The 20660-nt window shown below is 43.5% G+C and overlaps 2 protein-coding genes across 6 annotated transcripts in view; one reads left to right on the forward strand and one right to left on the reverse strand.

Annotated features, from left to right (window-relative positions):
• PTPN21 (protein tyrosine phosphatase non-receptor type 21) overlaps nucleotides 1-7713 on the reverse strand; it is a 67457-nt gene extending 59744 nt beyond the window's left edge. Inside the window, exons 1-2 of one of the 2 annotated variants that reach the window (XM_057732018.1) lie at nucleotides 7338-7713; nucleotides 3044-3425 (exon numbers count right to left, since the gene is read on the reverse strand). In XM_057732018.1, coding sequence (XP_057588001.1) covers nucleotides 3044-3223 — 180 coding nt within the window. In that variant the 5' untranslated portion in view covers nucleotides 3224-3425; nucleotides 7338-7713. Of the gene's footprint in view, nucleotides 1-3043; nucleotides 3426-4280; nucleotides 4485-7337 lie in introns of those variants that run through there. The other variant, XM_057732019.1, reaches the window with a different exon arrangement.
• Nucleotides 7714-14792: 7079 nt separating this feature from the next.
• The window catches only part of ZC3H14 (zinc finger CCCH-type containing 14), a 39517-nt gene continuing 33649 nt past the window's right edge, over nucleotides 14793-20660 (forward strand). For all 4 annotated transcript variants that reach the window (XM_057733808.1, XM_057733809.1, XM_057733810.1 and 1 more), the window contains exons 1-3: nucleotides 14793-14954; nucleotides 15416-15458; nucleotides 19629-19743. In XM_057733808.1, coding sequence (XP_057589791.1) covers nucleotides 14919-14954; nucleotides 15416-15458; nucleotides 19629-19743 — 194 coding nt within the window. In that variant the 5' untranslated portion in view covers nucleotides 14793-14918. The remainder of the gene's footprint in view (nucleotides 14955-15415; nucleotides 15459-19628; nucleotides 19744-20660) is intronic.

The following is a 20660-nucleotide window of genomic DNA, read 5'->3' on the forward strand; positions in this document are numbered from 1 at the left end:
AGATAACGTACCACTATCTCTTGATATGAATCTCGTAAGCAATGTATAGACATAAACTAAGAACAGGTGTTGCCCTGATTCAGATAATTTCTAAAGTCATTGGGTCAGATTAGGCCTGGGCCTAAGCCATCTGTTTACATGCTACAGAGCAGAGCTTCAGGAGCTTGGAAAAGTTTCCTACACAAACTAACTTTCTAACCATGACTGTCGTCAAATGTTGGAAATGGTGGGATGGCCTGTGCCCGGGCAAGACATTTTCCAGGGACCACACCTATTCCCATTTAGAGCACTCTTCCCTTCTCTTAAAAATCAGTCTCACTATAGACCCATAGCTGTATAAAGTTGCTTATTCCTGAGTCTGATAACCTCAACAAACGAGGGATGGCAACTTCTCTGGGCTTCTTGACTAACAGAGAAGCAAAGCAATGCCTGTGGGTTCAGTTCAACCTGTATTTATTAAGCACATTCCATGTCTAGTACTTTGGGTACAAAAATAAATTAACCACAGTTCCTCGAGCAGTTGACTCTAGTGGTTGTAGGCAGACCTCATGCATAAGGAAGAAATTACAGGAAAAAGAAACCAAAATAGGAAACTTCCTAGGTGGCGCAGTGGTAAAGAATCCGCCTGCCAATGCAGGGGACACAGGTTCGAGCCCTGCCCTGGGAAGATTCCACATGTCACGGAGCAACTAAGCCCGTGTGCCACAACTACTGAGCCTGTGCTCTAGAGCCCATGAGCCACAACTATTGAGCCCATGTGCCACAACTACTGAAGCCCACAGGCCTAGGGCCCATGCTCTACAACAAGAGAAGCCACTACAATGAAGAGTAGCCCCCGCTCGCAGCAACTAGAGAAAGCCTGTGTGCAGCAACGAAGACCCAATGCAGCCAATAAATAAATAAATAAATTTATTTAAAAAAAAAAAAAAAAAAGAAACCAAAATAGGAAGAAAGGAAAAATGGGTGAAGGAAGCAAAAAAAGACGGAATAAATGCAAGTAAGCAAGACCAGTCACTGAGGTCGGCTCCCCTGGTTTACTTTCTCCTTCTTGGGCTGCTCCATCTCCGTCTCCTTCTAGGTTCTCCCTCTGTTCAACCCCAAGGGGTCTGCAACATCTTTTTCTCTCATACCCTCTCCCAGATTAACTGACCTAGGCTGACGATTCCCAAATCTCTTCCCTCCAGCCTGGATCTCGCACCTGAGCTCCAGACCTTCATATGCTCTGCCTGCTCAACATCTCCAGTTGGCACTGCAAACTCAGTACGTGCAGAACTGACCTCACCGCACACCTCTCCCAGCTCCCCTCAAACCTGCTCTTCCTTTTCTGTTTCCTCCCTCAGTTACAGTCCCCACCATTTACTGGAAACCTTAGGAGCAACCTGCACCTTGGCTAGACCCTCCCCAACACTTCATAGGCAGGTCCCGAATATCTCCAGATTCCACCTACTTCTCTCCAGCCCCATCCAAATCCAAGTCACTACCATCTGCACCACAACTCTACTCCTTTCTAATTATTCTCCAGAGGATTCACGCTTCATAAAAACAATCACATCACATGCCTATTTGAAAACTCTTCACCAACTTCCCTACTACTTTCAGGGTAAGCCCAAATCCTTTAACAAGAACCCCGCATTAGGTGGCCCCTGCTCTACAGCCTTTCCTCTCCCCACTTCAGGCTCCAGGTACATTACCTGCGTCATGCCTTTGGCCTTGTGCAGTTCCTTTGTTGGCAAAGTCTTTTCCAGCCCTTGATAGGACCACCCTGCCACATCCTTCAGGTCCCAGCTCGGACATCACTTGTCCTGGGAAGCCTTCCCTTTGCTGCCTCTCCCTGTTGCCTACAGCACCCTCTACTTTCCACATCATCGCATGCATCATGTCTGGTTTCTTACCAGTATCAACACTAGGGTGAGCTCCTAGTACATATGTGCTTGGCACTTAATAAGTCTTTAATAAAGAATGATCAAATAATCGGATGTTCACCAGGGGCACAGTTTACCTATTCCTGACTTTTTATGAACTACAGTATCAGCAGGATTTCCAGTCAAGACTATAACATAGGCATTTAAGTGACATAACCAGCTTTTCCATCTTTCTCTTATCCCAGAACCAGGCAGCCAAAGACTGGAAGGGACCTGGGTTTAATTAGAGCCCTTTTCTTCACAGGCCTTACACAGCATTTTAAACTTAAGACATTGCATAGATACTTGAGGACTCCACAATTTCCTACAGACTGGATTAGGGGTTTTCCAGGGCAAACCTCCCTATGATTACTGTAACAGACTATAGTTATTAGAGCTATGGCTTTACATGCATTTTAAATCACACAAGCACTCTGAGCGTTTGGCACCACTGTTATCCCACGATTCAGATGATGGAACCAGAGCTCACACAGATCACATAACTCACCTAACGTTAAATAGCTAATTGATGAAGAAGCCAGAGTTCAAACTGAGGCAATATGTCTCTTGAATTTTGGCTTTGCCTGTGCAAAACAGTCAATGAATGCTGAATGAATGAAGTTAGTAAACTGTACTAGATCAGGATGACCCATTTGGGATTATACCAGAAGACCAGAATTTAGAAAATCCAAAATGCATTCCTTTTTTCCTTTTTTTTTTTTTTTTTTTAACATGGCCTTAAACAACCATTTTATTTTGCTCACAATTCTGTGGATCAGGAATTGGGAATGACTTGGCTGAGTGTCAGCTGGATAGCTGGGGGCTGAAAAGATCCATTTCCAAGACAGCTTCTTCACTCAGATTCCAAAATGCATTCCTATTTCATTTCGGATAACGTTTTGGGGGAAATTATAAACATTTTCAAAACTCAGGCATTCTTAATTTTCTTACGGGACACACCCAAGGAAAAACCTCTTTGCTGGATTACTCCTTCTTCGTAGGGAGAGGGGCTTGCAGGCTCAACTCAGATTATCATGGCCAGGGATATACTTTGAGAAGAAACAGCCAGCATGCATGATAGTAGTTGGGAAGTAAGAGGCCAAACCAGCCCGGAGAAGCCTGTAGGCTTTTGGGGGGCTTACCTCCCGCAGCTCCAGTCTTTGGGCCACCGCCTCCAGGCTCTCCTGGCCCGTGCTCTCCACGGATAGCGTGAACTCTACAAATTCATTGTTGAGCAGCTGGATCCGGGCAACCAGACAGCTCTTGCTGGAGACCGTGTAGCGCCGGGTGCGTTTCAGTTTCAATCCAAATGGCAGTGGCATCTTCTTCTCCCTTCAAGAGTTGAAAGAGTGCAAAGGGAAAAGCACCGCCACCAATCCAGTGGTGGTGATGGTGAGAGAAAGCGATCCTGTCCTGACGGAAGGAGTACTGCACAGTCTCCGGCTGCTCACCCAGCAGCTGCCGCCGCCATTAAAAAGCAACTGAGTCTCCAAAGACCAGGTGATGGGAGCACCCACGCCAATGCTGGGGAAGGAGAAACACGGGTTACAAAGGCAATAGCAACTCTGGGCTTTGTTTTCAAAAATAAAAATCAATAAATCTGTATCTAAGGAATAAGCTTTCCCTCTCTTCTGGAAAAATAAGGCATTAGCAGGATCTGGGAGGCAGTAGGGAAGTTTATCATCAGAACTGTGTTACGCCCTGGGTCAGACTCCACCCTTCACTCAATCCCACAAAGAGTGGTGACAACGTGTGGCTACCTTCAGGATTAAATGAGATAATGGCTGGCACTACTATAATCCCAAATTTAGTAGCTAGCATTAGTGGCCCTCTTTCTATTTTAAAGTTTTGTTTTTTCATAGTTAACTCTTTTGGGCTCCCCGATACGCCAGATGTCAGGGTTCTTTAGTCCTTAAGTGAGATAATTGCAAAAAACTCCAAAAGAGCTACGTTCACGTCTCAGTCCCAATTAGGCAAATTAATCCTGAACCCGAATGGAATAATCCCCTATAACACATGGCAGCTGTGAGGTTCAGACGAGGTGAACATTTAACGAGCATTTGTAGAACTCTTTCTGGTTTATAAATATTTACATCACCAAATCGATTTATTTATAAACAAATTATAAAAGACCCTACAAATGCTTGTGATCGGATTACCACCAGACGCGTGGAAGTTCTGAAAAGCGTGGCCCCGGCCCCTCTCCGGGTGGGAACGCCTAAACAGGCGGTGAGCCTTCACCTAAGCGGGGCTGCAGCCCAGAAGAGGAGCGGGGCGAGGGCTTAAACGCCATCCTGAGTTAATGAGGGGAGGACAGAGCTCAACAAGCCCTAGAGGCCAAGAGGATGGGGAGCGCCCCAGCTCCTCCCTCATCCTCACCCCCGGAAGAGCAGGCGGCGTTGCCCGGGCAACCCACAGCCTCGGGGCTCCGGAACCCCTCCGCCTGCGGCCGCGTTTCCGGACGGATGCTCTAGACGAGGACAGGCTCCCGCTGATGCCGGAGGCAACTTTTAAAGGACCCAGCTAGAACCCCAGAGGCGAGAGAGCGGTGTGGATGGAGCGTGCCTGAATTCCGATTTGGAGCCGCAGGACCCCCGCCAAAATACGCGACTTAAAAGTTTTTTAAAGCAACACCTGTTGGTGGTAACTCCCGGGCGGAAGCAAACTGGGCACAAGCGGCAGCTTGGAACTTTTACATTGGCTGGAGTTTTCCCCCTAAACGAGTCGACAGAATCCCGGGTAGTCCCAGAATCCCGGACGGTTCCCGCCCTTCGTTATCTTCTGAACAGAGGCTGCCCCCGACGATGAATCGTCTGGCAAGTCTCGGCCGCGGCTGGTTACCCTGAACTTGGGCCGGGCACCGCCCTGAGCGGCAGCCCCCAACCCTCTCATCTGGCGGACACAGAACCCAGGCCTCGGGAGAAGCGCTTTCTCAGTCTCACACGGGGACGGGCTGAGCTGGGACCCGATCCGAGATTCCTCATTCCCAGTCCCCTGCTCTTTTCCGCTTTCTTGACTGCATGTCGGCCCCAGAGGTGATGGGTACTCCGAGATTGGGGGGGTGGGGGGATGGCAAAGCTAGAGAATAGAGTTTAGCTATCACACTAGGCTTTGCCAAACTTAACATTTTATAATTCCATTCCACAAAAGTGTATTGCGTCTCTGAGTACAAGACAGTGTAGTGGGCCTTTAGAGAAATCGAAGACGAATCCTAAGCCGTCCTTGCTGTTAAGAAGGAGATTACAAGCATGCTATAATTACATACATGGCTGTATCTCTAATAAGGGCCCAACCACGATTTTCTTTTTTGTTGTTGTTGTTGTTGTTGGTTTTTGTTGTTCGGGCTCGGGTTTTGTTTTGTTTTTTGAGCTATCCCCATATAGTCAGGAAAGTAAAACTTAAAAACAAGGAATAGAGGAAGAAGGCCAGAGGAAAAAAACTAGAACTACATAAAGCACTGTGTTAATTAACAGCATTTGCTGTGTATCCTTGGAAGGTAAAAGCACCATACTAAAGAGGGGAATAGAAAATAGATAATTATGAAAAGACATGGGCTCCACCTGCAGTTTTCAATGCTCTTTTCTCTGTCAGGGTATAAACCAAATAGATAGTTGAGGCAAAATGAAAGAAAAGTCAAGAAATTAGAACTTTAAATAATAAGCTTTCAACTAGAAAATTGCCTGAAAAGTCATGAGTTTTTGTGTAAATTTTAAAAGATTATATCTACATATCATATATGCTAAATACCCTTTCAAGAGATGAGGTGGTGAATTTAAATTTTACATACAAATTATGGTAACTGGAAACAGGACAGATAAAGTCGTACAGAAGAAAGATGAAAATTTATATTGGGGGTGTTCAAATATGCTATTCTCTTCACTACAAATATAGAACTATGCCTTGAAGGCAGTAGGTACTACACTGTATAACTTAATCATTAACTTAAGCTCTGATGAAGCAAATAGTAAAACTTTCAGTTGTCCCTGAGTTTGAAATGTTTTACTGCATCAGGGATAAAGAAAAGCCAATGTTTGATCTTTTTTATTTTGGTAGATGTTATAATGTAACTGAAAAAGCTGAGGGATGTGTGTGTGTATCAGATACATTTTTTCCCCCAAAATCTACCCATAAGAATATCTTGCTTTTTGGTTATTTATATAAAACCTGTGTTAAAATAATGTTCTGCTTAATAATTTACAAAATTAACAGTTTACACAATTTTCAGTTAGGTACAGTATTTCCTACCAAATGGTGTCATAAAGTTATGAATGAATAGAGGAGTAGAAATTTAAGATGCTTTGAGGGGATGTTTGTTTCATGTGTAAAATAATATGAAACAATTTGAAAGGTAGTTGGCTCTGGAATTGTAACTTATCTAACTACTAAAGTAAACAGACAATTCATAGTTAGCTTTTGAAGGAAAATACAAAATCACTTTGTTATGAAATAAAAAACAGGTACATATTAAATTCTGTTCAGGTTTTCAAAAGACAGTCTGAAATACTTGTAAATTCATTTTAATGTTTTTACATCCCCTTTCAGAAGTTTCTCAAATACACTTTAATTCTGAATCCTGCAGTTTCCCTCCCTGTTGCTAAATTCCTCACTATGTTTTATTTGAAAGCATCATTAGCAAAATTACACAATCACTAAAAGTATATGACATTTTTAGAATAATATATAGATGTAAAGCATTAAATCAAACGCCTGTTTCTCCTGAATAAAACATTTATGTGTAGAACTCGAGAATAAAATGTGCTAAGAACAACAGACAACTTTCAGAGTAAAATTTCTATCATATCCCAAACTTAAAAAAAAAAAAATAAATGTCAGCAACCATTAGGCATACAGCGGTTGTCACCTGGAGCACTCGGAGTGTTTTGAACGTGTTTGCGAGCATACGCTATTATTATAAGGCGTTCTCAGCAAAAAAAAAAAAAAAAGAAAGAAAGAAAGAAAAGACGGGGCATGCCAAGAGCGGCCAATCTAATCAGATTTGCCGAAATCACCAGTCGGAATTTGCAGACCCAAGAATTCTTTTTTCCAGAGTAAACACTCTTTACTCCAAAACCAAAACAAGTCATCACCACGAAACAATCCTTCCCTGCTCGCCTTCTCGCCAAAGTTATCTGGCAAATCTCGCACTTATTAATATTCCGAGAGGCACAAATATGCCTAAGACTTCTAAAACCCTGATCCAGAATTAAGCCGCTACCATCAGCCGAGGAGTTCAGAATAGAAGGTCAAGACCCCTTTAGAAATTACTCAAGTAGATCGGAGAGAACTTGGGAAAGGAAGAGTTTCTCTCTTTGTTACGCTCCTGCCTTGGGTCTGGGAGCCGGGACCGGCCGACGCGCTCCGGGGTCCCGGCTCGCAGACACACGGCAGCGCCCGCCCGCCGCCCGCCGCCCGCCGGCCGGGGCCCCGCGCCCTCACCTGCTCCGGCTCCCGCATCCTCGGGGCCGTGCGCCCCGCTCAGCGGCCAGCCTCCCGGGGCCCCGCCGCGAGGCCGCCGCAGCCGCGCCCGCACGCCAGCCCGCGCCGCCGCGCGCTCATGGGGCTCGCGCGCTTCACTTCCTGTCTCCCCGAACTCGGCGCGCAGACCATTCCCCCGCGCTGGGTCCCGCGGCGGCCGCGGCGAGGCGAGAGGCCCGGAGGTGGGACCGGCCGGCAGCGCCGCACAAAGAAACCGGGCTGGGGCCGGGGCAGCAGGAAGACGGCGGACGGGACGGGACGGGATGGGACGGGACGCGCGGCCGGAGCAGCGGAGCGGCCGGGGCCGGGCGTCCCTCCCCCTGGGTCGGCAGGGCGCGCGGGCGGATCCGGGGAGGCGGCGGCGGCCCGTGACCTCAGAGAGTTGGAATGCGGGCGGGGGAGGCGCGGACAGCTGCGCCCGGCCGCCGGGGAGGGGGCGCGCCGCTGCTTTTTTTAATCATATGACCACTTATTTTAAGAGTTTCCAAATAAAGCAAGGCTTTGAATAAAAATGAGAGGAGGGGGATATTATTTCGGTGCCCAGTGAGGGATTTTATTCTCGTGTTGTTATGAAGTGGTTTGTAAAGTGCTGTTACTGCTGGAGTTGTTCGTTTACTCTTCTACATTTCTGAAAACAGTTCAAATATTTTATTCCTTCTTCCCACGCTTACGTCTGAGGATCTACCCCATAAAAAAGGAAAAATACTGATTGGTACAGGGTTGCAAAGTGCTCTTCCCCTAAAAAAGGTTGATATGCCTCAAATAACCTGTAGGTCTTCAAAAGAGCTGTACACTTATGCAATACAAAGTAGAGCTCTTAAGGATGGGGAACTCCAGGGTCAAATTATCTGGATTCAAGTCTCAGCGCCAATGCTCATTTAGCTGGATGAACTCGTGCGAATTTCTTAACCTTTCTGCACCTGCTCATCTGCAAAATAATAATAATAATTACTATCCAGTAATTTTTGTAAAATATATGTGAAATGTTTCATTCTAAGCCATATTAGCGATTTTTATTATTATATGGTATTATTACATTGCGTTATTATTATTATTATTATTACTGCATGGCAACACTTATGCCGAGGAATAAAACTGTGTGGCCCTAACACCATCACAATATGATGTTTCGCCTTTACTTGCTGTGTGGTTTGAGTGATTGGAGCTGAGAAACTTTTATTATGTAAATTTTAATTAAATGATTTTTTAAATATTTTTGTTTCTGGAAAGCTTTCTTATGTTACGTATCATTTAGATCTCATTTTCTTCAACAGTTAACAGACACTTATTGAGTACTTACTGGTCCCTGCTCAGAAAGGACTACTAGTCTAGTGGGTGATAAACCTACACACTACACAAACACAGGACCAACAAGGCCTCAGTTAAAAGCACCATCCTAGGGCTTCCTAGGTGGCACAGTGGTTAAGAATCCGCCTGCCAATGCAGAGGTCACGGGTTCGATCCCAGCTCCAGGAAGATCCCACATGCCACGGAGCAACTAAGCCCGTGTGCCAAAAAAAAAAAAGCACCATCCTAGAAGTAGGAGTGCTATGGGAGAACAAAACCCCAGGCAAGACTCAGGTTGGGTAATGGAGCTCCGGGCAAATAAGATTACATGTGTTAAAAAATCAATCAATTCTGCTTATAACTGAATTTCAACTGGACACCATGAGGGGATCAATTTGTCTGCAAAGAAAGAAAAGAGAAAATAAGTAGCTCTCCAGCTCTCTGGTCTCCCAAACTAGAAAACCTGAAATTTGTGTGTCATCCCCCTCTCTACCTCCAGCCTATTATCAAGACCTGCTACTTCCTTCTTTGAAATGTGTCATGAATGCCTTCTTTCCTCTTTGTTCCTGAATGCCGACCCTACCCTCCCCCCCAGCATTCCAATCCTAACCTTCATCCCTCATCATTTTACATCTGGATTATTGCAAAAGGGCAGTCTCCATGCCTCTGGTTTCTGCTCTCTCTTCTTTCCATGTTAATACCAGGCTTACCTCTCCTTGGGGTTTGTCACTCCCAATGGACCCCCAAGGCTAAGCTGTTCTGCCTGACCTTTAAGGGCCTCTTTAAACCAGCCTTGGCCTCTTTGACCATTCTTATTTCTCCTTATTTCTCTCCTCCTTTGACCACCTTATTTCTCCGGCTGCCCCATCAAGCCGCTTCTCCTGGCCTAGTTCACCTCCTGCCCCGCTTCCGTTTGTCTAAGCCTTCCCTTGCTCTCCAAGCCTCCATTCAAGGGTCTGCTTCCGAGACAACTTGCTAGCCACCCCATTCCACAGCGATCCCCACACTTGGCAAGAGTGTTAAAAACTGTTTCATGTAGGCTTCTCTTATATCTCCTGGAATTCCTAGGACATTACTGAGCAGAGGGTAGGCGCTAAATAAAAACTTGTTAATTGAATCGGGAAGAAAATAAAAGAATTTTAAAAATAGAAAATGATTGTAAAACCCAAGGGATGTTAAACACTAAGATGAACTTCCTCCCTTAGAGTCCACAAGTGCCACTTGCTGACCGAGTATTTGAACTCTATTTTCCCACAAGCATGTTAATTTGACAATAACAGCCCCATGACAAGCCACTTGAACAATGCCTTCAGAGTGTTCGGCATGAAATTATTATTGGCTTATGTTTGTGTGGAAGGAAGTGAAGTAATTTGTATGGTTCAACCCCAAAAGATACACAACAGTATAAGTGAAAAGTCTCCTTCCTACCTTGCCTGCTCTCCTCCTGGGGGTAACTCATGTTACCATAATACTATGTACTCGTCTGGAGATATTCTGTAGATGAATAAGCAATTACATTTCTGTATCTTTACCTCCACTTGTTACCCAGAAGTGGTATATTATACATTCTTCTTCCTGTGAAGGTAATTTCTTTTTAAAATAAAGTAAAAAATTTTAAAATGTCTACAGTAAAAAGATGCTCAATAAAAGGGAAAGAAACTGTGGTTTTGGTGATACACTGACTGATATTTTCTTAGGGGTTAAGAAATTAATCTGCTTTGATAGCTTGCTGAGTACCCATTATCCTTCACTTTATAAACTACCATTCTCAGAAAAAGTTTTTTTCTCTCTTTTTTTTTGGCACACGGGCTTAGTTGGTCCGCGGCATGTGGGATCTTCCTGGAGCAGGGATCGAACCCGTGACCTCTGCATTGGCAGGCGGACTCTCAACCACTGCACCACCTAGGAAGCTCCAGAAAAAATTTTTAAAAAAGAAAAGAGGGTGTTCCCTGGAGGCCTATTGGTTAGGATTCGGGGCTTTCACTGATAAGGCGTGGGTTCAGTCCCTGGTTCGGGAAATGAGATCCTGCAAGCTGCACAGCGTACCAAAAAAAAAAAAAAAAGAAAGAAAGAAAAAAGAAAAATGTTACCATCCTCTGCAAAAATCTAAATTGAATGAATGATCCATCCCAAAGAGAGGCTGATGACTGGGAGAAGGAGTAGTGGAAGCCAGAGCTGGAAAGGTAAAATCTGCTTCGGTCCCTGAATCCTCACTGTGTACTCTGCCTACCACACTCAGCACCATCTCAGGGGTAGCACCTTTTCAGCTGCAGAAGAGGGAGAATTTGGGGGCTAGGTTCCCGTGGACATTAGAGAAATGATGATGTTGGCAATATATTTGTTCAAATGGGCAAGAAAATTAAGAAGAGTATATCAGCTTCAGTAGCAAAAACAATTGCTGTGGCCGGAATTCCGAACACTTAACGGGCTTTTGATCCATGGGTAGACAGATCATGTGATAGAGTCACTAATGAAAAACTTGTCTATTGAAACCTCATTTCTTGGAAGCCAAATGCTGCAAAGAGAAAGGTAAATAAGATGCATGGCTCTGTTCTCAAAGACTCACCATGTGAGGAACAGGTAAATATATAATTCTAGGAGGCAAATGAACTTTTAATGGGTCGATATTCTAAGTGGAGTGGTGATATCTGGTTTATCACTCTGATCAACTTCTGACTGAGTCTGGATGGATGAATAAAGAGTTCATCAGACATTCAAAGAAAAAAAGAGAAAAGCATTCCAGGCTGAAGGACACCCCAAACACCTCTGTTCTGCCCTCTTCTCCCCCCACACTTGCAAAGGATGTGCAGCACCCAGTTGGAGGAGGTGCTGTCTTGAGAGAAGGCTGGAGATGCTAGGGGGCCAGTGTTAGAGGACTGGGGGCTCTGTGCAGTTGGGGTTAGTGCCCAGGCCTCTTTGATTTCAAAACCAATGCTCTTTTTAGTAAATCTTCTCTCTTTGAAAGACAGCCCAGAGGCCCTCAACTGTGATTCATTGAAATCTAGTCTTCATTCTATCTCCTAGAACAAAATATATCATCCCTCCTGAACTGGAGAGCCCTTCCATGCTGGAAAATAATTCCCATTGTCCTGCTTAGTCCTTTTCAAGCTGAATACCTCTAGTCCCTTTAGTGGTTTCTCTTGGGCACCATTAATGATCATCTTCCTCTGGATGCAGTGTGGTTTATAAAGATGCATCTTACAGGGAAGCACCTGTAACAGTGTCAGACCACTGAACACCATCAGTTCAGTTGGGTTATCCCCTCTGTGATCCAGACACGCTCCTCAGATCTAAATATACAAGTTCTTAAGCAGCATGCAAGTCTCTTTCTGCAGTTTTGAATGGATTGTCTTGAAAGTTAATGCTTTCTTGAATACATTTTAATAAAAGTTTTCCCTATTCTGAATACATTTTAATGAAAACATTCTGTATTTTTCATAAAATGTTCTCTCAGTATTATCTAAATATTGACTAAGGATTTTGTACCCAGTAATGGTAAAACATGTGTTTGTATTCTTAGTTCTGAAATGGTGGGTAAAGAGATAGAAATAAGGTACCTGTCTTTCGGATTGTGAGTGTTGTGAATGCAGGGACTCGGTCTCACTCATCTTTGTTCTCTGGCTCCCAGCACGGCGTCTGACTCAAGGAAGGCCTTTAATTTTTAATCAACACCCACAGTCCTGCAATGAGCCAACCACAGTTCAAAATACTTCCCAACTATTAACTTACCTCATCCTTATAATAACTCTATGAAGGAGAAACTGGTATCATACTTATGTCCCAGATGAGGAAACTGAGGCAGAGAAGGGTTAAGCAACTTGCCTAAGGTCTCAGAGGGAGTAGCAGAGCTGGGATTCAAACCCAAACAGTCTGGCTCCAGTGTCCCTGTTCTCAGTCACTCTGCTCCACAGCCTCTCATCAATGTTGAATGAGTACATGATCATTGGATTTATCCACGAGGAATGCTTCTGTAATTTGTCATTAATTAATTTTATCCTACAAATATTTAATAAGTGCTTACTATGCGTCTAGTGTCCAGAAAGAAATTTTGGAGAAGTACAGACCTACAAGGAATTTATAATCTTGTTAGAACAAACACACATGTGCACACACACATACACACAAATGAAACGAACATAATAGAAAGGATATTGTGTCATACTAGTAGCTCCCACATAGATGCTATAGTAATTCAGAAGAAAAAAAGGATTCCAAGAGATGAAGGACCATGTGGCCGACAGACTCTAGGTGGCCTCAAGATTCCTGCCCCTGCTGTTCACACCGTTTGTAAACCCCTCCCCTTGAATGTAGGCAGTACCCGTGACTTGCTGGCAGCTAATGAATAAGCACAGATGAAGGATTTTGCAATTTAACTTTGTAATTAAGACCCAAAATCAGTTGATTTGGGAGTCAGGCCCTGGGAGGGTCTGACTTAATCAAATGAAAGCCCTTAAAAGGACTGGGCCTTCACTGAGCTGAGAGCCTCTCTTCCAGGGCTTGATTTAGTGAGCAGCCATGTTGGAGAAGCCCATTCAAGGAAGTGTGGGTAACATCTATGACCCAAGGGTGGCCTCCAGACAAAGGCCAGGAAAAAGCTGAGGCCCTCACTCATAAAGCTGCAAGGAGAGTAATTCTGCTTACAACCTAAACTAGCTTGAAAGTGGCTTCTTCAGTCAAGCCTCCAAACAAGAGCACAGCCCTCCTGATGCTGCAGAAATCGGTCAGTCGAGAAGCCAAGCACCACACTCGGAGGGTTCGAGAACTCAGGTTTATTAAGCTGGTGGCCCCAGACAAGCTAACACTCCAAAGTTCTGGGCCCCTAGCTCAGGGTGAGCTTTACTTTTATAGGGGTCAGTGCACATGTTTACAGTTAGCATGGGTAGATTGGTTTCTTGGTTTACAGAGTGCGGAAGTTTCCAAACAGAAACTTACAAGAGCAGGTGCAGAACATTCCATTTTTAGCAAAACATCTTATGGTTACATTGGATTTCTAGCTCACCCTGTTTTTTTGTTGTTGTTTTTCTCTCACAGCAAGCACATTTTACAAAAGCAGAACAAGCATGGAGTTATTTTTAGCTGAGTGCAAGTTTCTAATTTTCCTCTTCACTGACACCTCAACTGCAGATTTATGAGACCCTAAGCCAAGGATTCAGCTAAGCTGTGTTCTGATTCCTGACCCATGGAAATCGTGAGATGGCAAAGGTGTGCATTTTAAGGTAAGTGGGTGGTCATTTATGTAGCAATTAATAACTAACGGAGACCACTTCAGGAATTAGCAGATATGGGGAGAAGGGAGTCCTCTCTCTAAGTTTACTCTGATTCTAAGGTTTTATGATCAGGGACAGGGAGAATTAAGCTGCTATTGATAGAAACAGGGATATCAGGAGCAGAAACCAATGGGGGGGGGAGGGGAAGATGAGGAAGAATTGTTTTGACGTACTGACTTTGGAGAAAATACACCTGCCATCTGGGATTTGGGAGTGGGGTTTAGGTGAGAACTCAGGGCTGATGGAAGATTCAATTATTATCATAGAGGTGAGAGTTGAAGCCCTGAGAATAAAAGAGTTCTTCAAAGAAGGGGGTTCAGAGAGAGAAGAGCAGGAGGGTGAGGATTAGATCTTGGGAAGAGGCCACGGATGGCCTTTGAAGGGCGGCAGAACCAGACACAGGAGAACCATTGTGGCTGTGGAGGCAAAGAAATGACCGCGATGAATTGCATCTGCTGCACTGGATACTCCATTTTCCCTCCAAGTGTGATGATAATGCAACCGCTAGGAGGCAACCTCCGTATTACAGGTAGGAAAAGTGACTCAAGACTTTGAGTATCTAGATCAGTATCACATTAACAGTAAGTGAAGGCTGGACTCGAATTCTGATCTCACACCAAAGCCAGGGATCTTTCCGCTGGACATTTAAACATGCTTATTTTGCAAAGGAGAGCGCGGGCTAGGAAAAGGAAGAATGAATAGCTCCCCAGGTGCCCGCAGAGGGAAACAAACACCGAGGCCGTCTGCACGCCGCTGTTCTTCTTGCTGCCAGCAGAGGTCGCCAGAGCGCAGGCTCGGCGGCCAGAGTGCGCGCAGGCGCAGGCGCAGGCGCGCTCGACTTGGCTCGAGCCGGTGGGGGCGGGTCACGCAGAGCGCGCGGCTGGGAGCGGTGGTGGCGGTGGCCGTGAGGCTGCGGTCTGGGAGCCGGCGTCCGGCTCCTCGTAAGCGGAACCCCGCGCTGTGCTGAACCCGTCCCCGCCCCGGAGCCATGGAGATCGGCACCGAGATCAGCCGCAAGATCCGGGTGAGGCCTGCGTCGGGCGGGGGCGGGAAGCCGGGCCTCGGCCGGCGGGCGGGCGCGCCGTTGTCAGGAGTAACGGGAGCGGTGGGCCCGGCCTGGACGCTGCGGCCTGCTCGTCGCCGGCGCCCCTGACTGGCCGCGGGGTCGGCGAGCGGCGCTTCCTGGGCCAGGCCGCCTCGGGCCTGGGCGCAGCTGCGGCCTCAGGGAGCGGGGCCGTGGCTGAAGCAGGAGCCGTCGGGAAGTGGAGGGAGGTGTGGGGGGCCCGGGCGGGAGCCGCGCCGGGAGCTGGGGGTGGGGGGCGCCGTGGGGGAGGGGCTCCGGGAGGGCCCGAGGCGCCTCCCCGCCCCCACCCGGCGCCGAGGGGGCCGGAGGTGCGCGCACCCGCAAAGTTGCCTCGGCGCTGCGGGCGGTCTGCTTTCCCAGGGCCGCCTTTCTCACGCGCACGTTTGTCTCTTTTCCCTCAGAGTGCCATTAAGGGGAAATTGCAAGAATTAGGAGCTTACGTTGGTAAGTTTTTTGTTGGCAGCTTAAAAGACTCCACAGTGTGCGGCCAATTTAATTTTAGTGATTGCATTTTTTCCTATCATACCTTTGACTTCGGAGAGACGCCCTTTTACCTTCAAACCTGATACTCCCTGGTTACTTCTTTTCCCTGTCTTTTCATGGAAAGCTTTATGTGCAACTCTCTCCCCACTTCCCCAATCCCCTTCTAATAGGGTGTTTTGAAATTGCTTAGCTTCCTCTGTTAAGGCTCTGTCATAGTTTCCTTAATATTTGATTTTATTTTGTTTTTCCTATTCTCTTTCCTCTTGAACTTCATTTTTCAGAATTATTATTTTGCATATGAATGTTTGACGTGTGGCATTTGCCTCTGTCATGGTTCAGTGAGTTTTATTTTCAGATCTCTTTGTTTTTGCGTCCTTTTTGCTCCCGACAGTAATGTCCCCTTTCTTTTTATAATTTGTAATTTGAGTGTTTACTCTGGGCCAGGTACTGTGCTTAATTATTGTTGTACGTGCATTAGGTCATGATAATCCCCAGGAGAACCCTGGAAGGTAAGTGGTAATATCCCCAGTTGTACAAGCAAGGAAATCGAGGCTTTGGGTGCTTAACTTAAGCAAGTTTTATGGATTGAGACCTTCATCTGCTTGGCTCCAAAGCTGGTGCCTCCTATAGAAATAATAGGTACCACTTATGATAGTGGTTCTCCAGGTGTGGGAGACCCCAAGGGTCTCTGAAGTCAAAACTATTTTCATATTAATACTGACAGGGTATTTGCCATTTTCACTGTTAAATTTGTGTCTTCCATAAATTTGACAGAGTGGTGATATTAACAAATGATTCTTCTATATTGTATAGTGAAATGTATCCACATGCCAGTTGTTTGTATATCTCCGTGAACCAGTATTTTTTCAAATGACCAGTGCATGATGTTTTAGAATTGTACAGGGATAAAAGATCCATTAAAAGGGCAGGATGGATGGATGGGTTTTCTTGTAACAAAGTACTTAAAAAAGGTCATCATACAGTTTTTAGTTTCAATATTGCTGCTAACTTTAAAGAAAGAGCACTTATTGAGCTTTGGTCTAGTATCACAGAAGAATATCCACATTATCTGAAAAGGCTATTAAAATACTCCTCTTCCAATTGCATATCTGTGTGAGACCAGATTTTCTTCACATTCTTTATTTAGAACAGCATACAACAGGTTTATTGTTAATGGGATAGGTGTATTATTTTAAATGAATTAACCTAAAAGTTCTGTTTTAATTTCTAGTATGGTAAATAGCAGTAGACATATGCACATGAATAAAAGCAGTTTGGGATCATCAATAATTTCAATAGTGTAAAGGGAGCCTAAGACCAGATAGTTTGCCACATACTAATTATTTGCTGTCAGGATTATTGTAAGACTTTAACAGGTAAGAAAATTGAGGCTCAGAGGTTAAAGATGAAGCTGAACCAGGATTGATTTATTCATTCAACATTTAATGGATGCCAGCTTTGTGCCAGGAACTTGTTTTGGGTCAAAAAGAAATCCACAGAAAACCTACACTGAGAACTTTAATTTATAGCATATGAAAGCATAAACACACATTAATTGGGCCTAAATTCAATCTGATGATTTCTATCATTTATCAAAAATCTCAAACTAGGAATTTTGAGCCTATTAAAAACTTGGTTACAAGCTTGACAGTCCAGTGTGAAGTGTAATTGTAGTAAAGATATCATGTATTTTATAGTTTTCAAAATATTTTCATAGAGTTCTGTTTGTAGCTGAACACAGTGCTGGAGTGAGGATGGCAGGTAATTTATTTTCTTACAAATAAAGAAATGGAGTCTTGAAAGGGTTAAATAGAGCTGGTCAGCAGCAGGTTTAAGACCCAAAAATTCAGGTCTTCTGGGTCCTTGATGTTTCTCTTATGGTTACTTCATGATAGAAACTTGGTGAGCTAACAGAAGGATAGGAGCATTCCTGTATGCTCCTCTAGAACTCATCTGTCCCAGCAGTTAATATGTTAGCACAGCTTCTCAACTTGTCTCTGCTTCTCGACTGAAAGTTTCTTGAGGGCAGAGACTTCATATTGGTTGTGTCTCAGTGGCCTAGTAGAGCACCACATTTTTTCATAAATATTAAATGGGTAAACAGGGATCACCATTAGACTGTTTGAAATAAAAAGTATACATTATTTGTTTACAATTAGCTACCTAATTATGTGTATGTATATGCATCATAGTCCTTCTGAAAAGGGTGATTTTCTGATTTCTTCCTTTATGCTAGAGTCCTGGAAACCTTTAAGGTTATAGAAACAATCCTTTAGTAAATATTTGAATATCTTTTTTCAAGGCATTGAGTGAGATACAGAGGTGAACAACTCTGTTAAGAGTCGATACGGTTTCATTTGTGTGTTTGTTTAAAATGGAGTACTTTAGTGAGATGGCAATGATAATTCAGAGCAGTCTTAAATTCACACTTTAAAGTATGAGCTTGCGGAAACCTTCAACATTTTAGTATTTTTCAGTACATAGATTTCCCTTGAGAATGGTATTAAAATTCTATAGAAATGTATCATGAACACTTGAATTCTTTTTTTCTTTTTTTTTTTTCTTGGCCGTGTCACACGGCTTGTGGAATCTTAGTTCTTGACCAGCGATTGAACCTGGGGCCATGGCAGTGGAAATGCTGAGTCCTAACCACTGGACTGCCAGGGAAGTCCCATGAACACGTTAATTTTTCATTAGATTCTTATTTCTCATTTTGTGTCTACTAAGAATAATGTTATGAATTTATAACAGCTTTGTTGAAATATAATTGGCATACATTAAATTCCACCTACGTAAAGTGTACAGTTTGCTATGTCTTGATATGTATACACAAAACTTGATATGTATACACAGTAACCAAGCTAATGAACATATTCATCACTCCCAAAAGTTTCTTTTTGGGATTTCCTGGGGCTTTTTTGTATGCTTCCCTCCCATCTTTCCCTGTCCCCACTCTGTACCTGAGGAACCGCTGATCTCATTTATGTAAAATTTTATAAAATGCAAACTAATATATAGTGTCAGAAAGCACAGCCTGTTTCTTTTCATCACTGATATTATGCAGGAGAAAAACTGTCAAGACTTGCCAGAGACCCCCAACTTTGTTTTCCTTTCCTGGGTTACTAATGGCAGCCCATGGTAGGGACACTGTAAATAAGCTACTAGACTTATTTAATAAAGTTGCCAGAAAACAGTGGGAGCCTTTTGATACTTTACAAAGAAAATAATAAATGATTAGCTGATGTTCTTGCTTTTATCTCCTCACATTGAATTGCATGCTTCCAGCAAGTTTTCCTATTTCTGTTTCCATTTGTAGATAGGGCTTTCACAAGGTATTTATGCTTTTCTTGAACTGGATTTTTGATATTTCTTCTTGAAACAAATGTCTGATAGTACTTCTGAAATGAACCTTTCTGCCTACATAGAAATGTTATGAATATTTAAGGTATTAAAGAATCTAAAGGAATTTTATTTGGTAGGGATCAAAGTTCCTAATAAATGGCTTTTGCTTTCTTATCTTTATTGTGGTGGTTTTGGGGTTTCTTTGTTTGTTTTGGGTCCTAGACCTCACTCTCATAATTCACTGTTAGGAGGGCGTAAGAATGAAATAATTAGTTAAGTAGAAATTATTAAATCTTGAGATTGAATTTTTTAAATGATGTATAATTTTGGGGTGGTTTTAGTTTATTTACTGTTGCTGCAAGTTTGTTATCCTAATTAAAATTTGCCTTTACAAAGGATAGAGGTATTCCTTGAGAAATGAGTGTCATTTTGAAACAAACTCACACAAAACTAAACTCAGTATTACTCTTGAGAAAAGTCCAGTATGCTTTTTTTCTGAAGTTAATGAGCATTATTAAAAAGATTAAAGGAAATGAATGCACTCTCAAGTTTGATACTGCAATTCAGAATATCTAGTTGTGTAAGTATTTATTAGTTATTCCTAGTTCGTGTTCTTCTGGTAATTGAAATACCTGTGGAATAAAGAGAAAGCTGTACTTTTTGTCCAACATAATTCCAACAGAGCTGAGATATTCTTAGAGCTACATCCATATTTTCAGGCACATCAAGTAGAAGAAAATATTAAGGAAAGCATAAAAAGAGTTTTTACATATTTTTCCTTTTAAATAGATGAAGAACTTCCTGATTACATTATGGTGATGGTGGCCAACAAGAAAAGTCAGGACCAAATGACAGAGGACCTGTCCCTATTTCTAGGGAACAACACAATTCGATTCACCGTATGGTATGTTTCTGAATATTTACCCCTCAGACCAAAGTTTGGCACAAGTCAAGAGTAGGTGTTCTGTCTGAAAAGAGGCTCTTGACAGGAGAGTCAGATTCAGTGTTGAAGCAGGTTGTGAGCGTTGAGAGCACAGCCTGTGGAGCTAGACTGGCAAGGTTGAATCCTGAATCCTACCTCTTTCCTTACTTTTTCCATGTGCAAAATGGGAATAGTAAATCGCCTTTATAGGGTGGTTATGAAAAGTAAATAAGCTAATGCATGTAATATGCTTACAGCTGTGCCTGGCCCATAGCAAATCTTTAGCATGTGTTGACTGTAGTTAATGTTTCTTTTGTAAACTTCAGCATGTTATCATTCCTTTCCCTCCACCAGCACCAGTTATAGATGTTTTTTGGACTGGGTTGACTTCCTGAATTGCTTTCTGCAGTCGGCTAACGTAGGAGGCAAGGTTTTTTGGCAAAATTTCAAATCATTTTTTTTTAAGTTCAGAGCTTTTTGAAGTTTGGAATTTTGAAATAGGCAACTTTATGTTCAAATATAAATTAATATTTAATTTCATTGTCTTTTTTTCAAACCGCATATATATTTACTTGAGAATACTGACTAAAAGCATGATATTCGATTAAGAAGGCAGGCCAGGTTCTGGTACCAGGTTTGGAGTGGAGAGAGAGCTGGGGGGAGGGTAATGATGTGGCTGAGAATACAGCAGGAAGGAGTCATGTAAAAGTCCTCACTGGGAACCACCAGTTGCAGTACAGGTTGATGATGGAAAGTTCCATGAGCAGAGTGGCCTGCTTAATTTGAATGGCAAGAGGGCAGATAGGCAGTAAGGAGGGATATGAAGCTGGTTAACTTGCCTTTAAACCATAGTTTGTTTTAAAGGTGTTTTTGTCCCAGCAGGCAGCTGTATCCTTTAC

This window comes from Hippopotamus amphibius, chromosome 4 (genome assembly GCF_030028045.1).
Source record: "Hippopotamus amphibius kiboko isolate mHipAmp2 chromosome 4, mHipAmp2.hap2, whole genome shotgun sequence".
Taxonomy (NCBI): Eukaryota; Metazoa; Chordata; class Mammalia; order Artiodactyla; family Hippopotamidae; genus Hippopotamus; species Hippopotamus amphibius.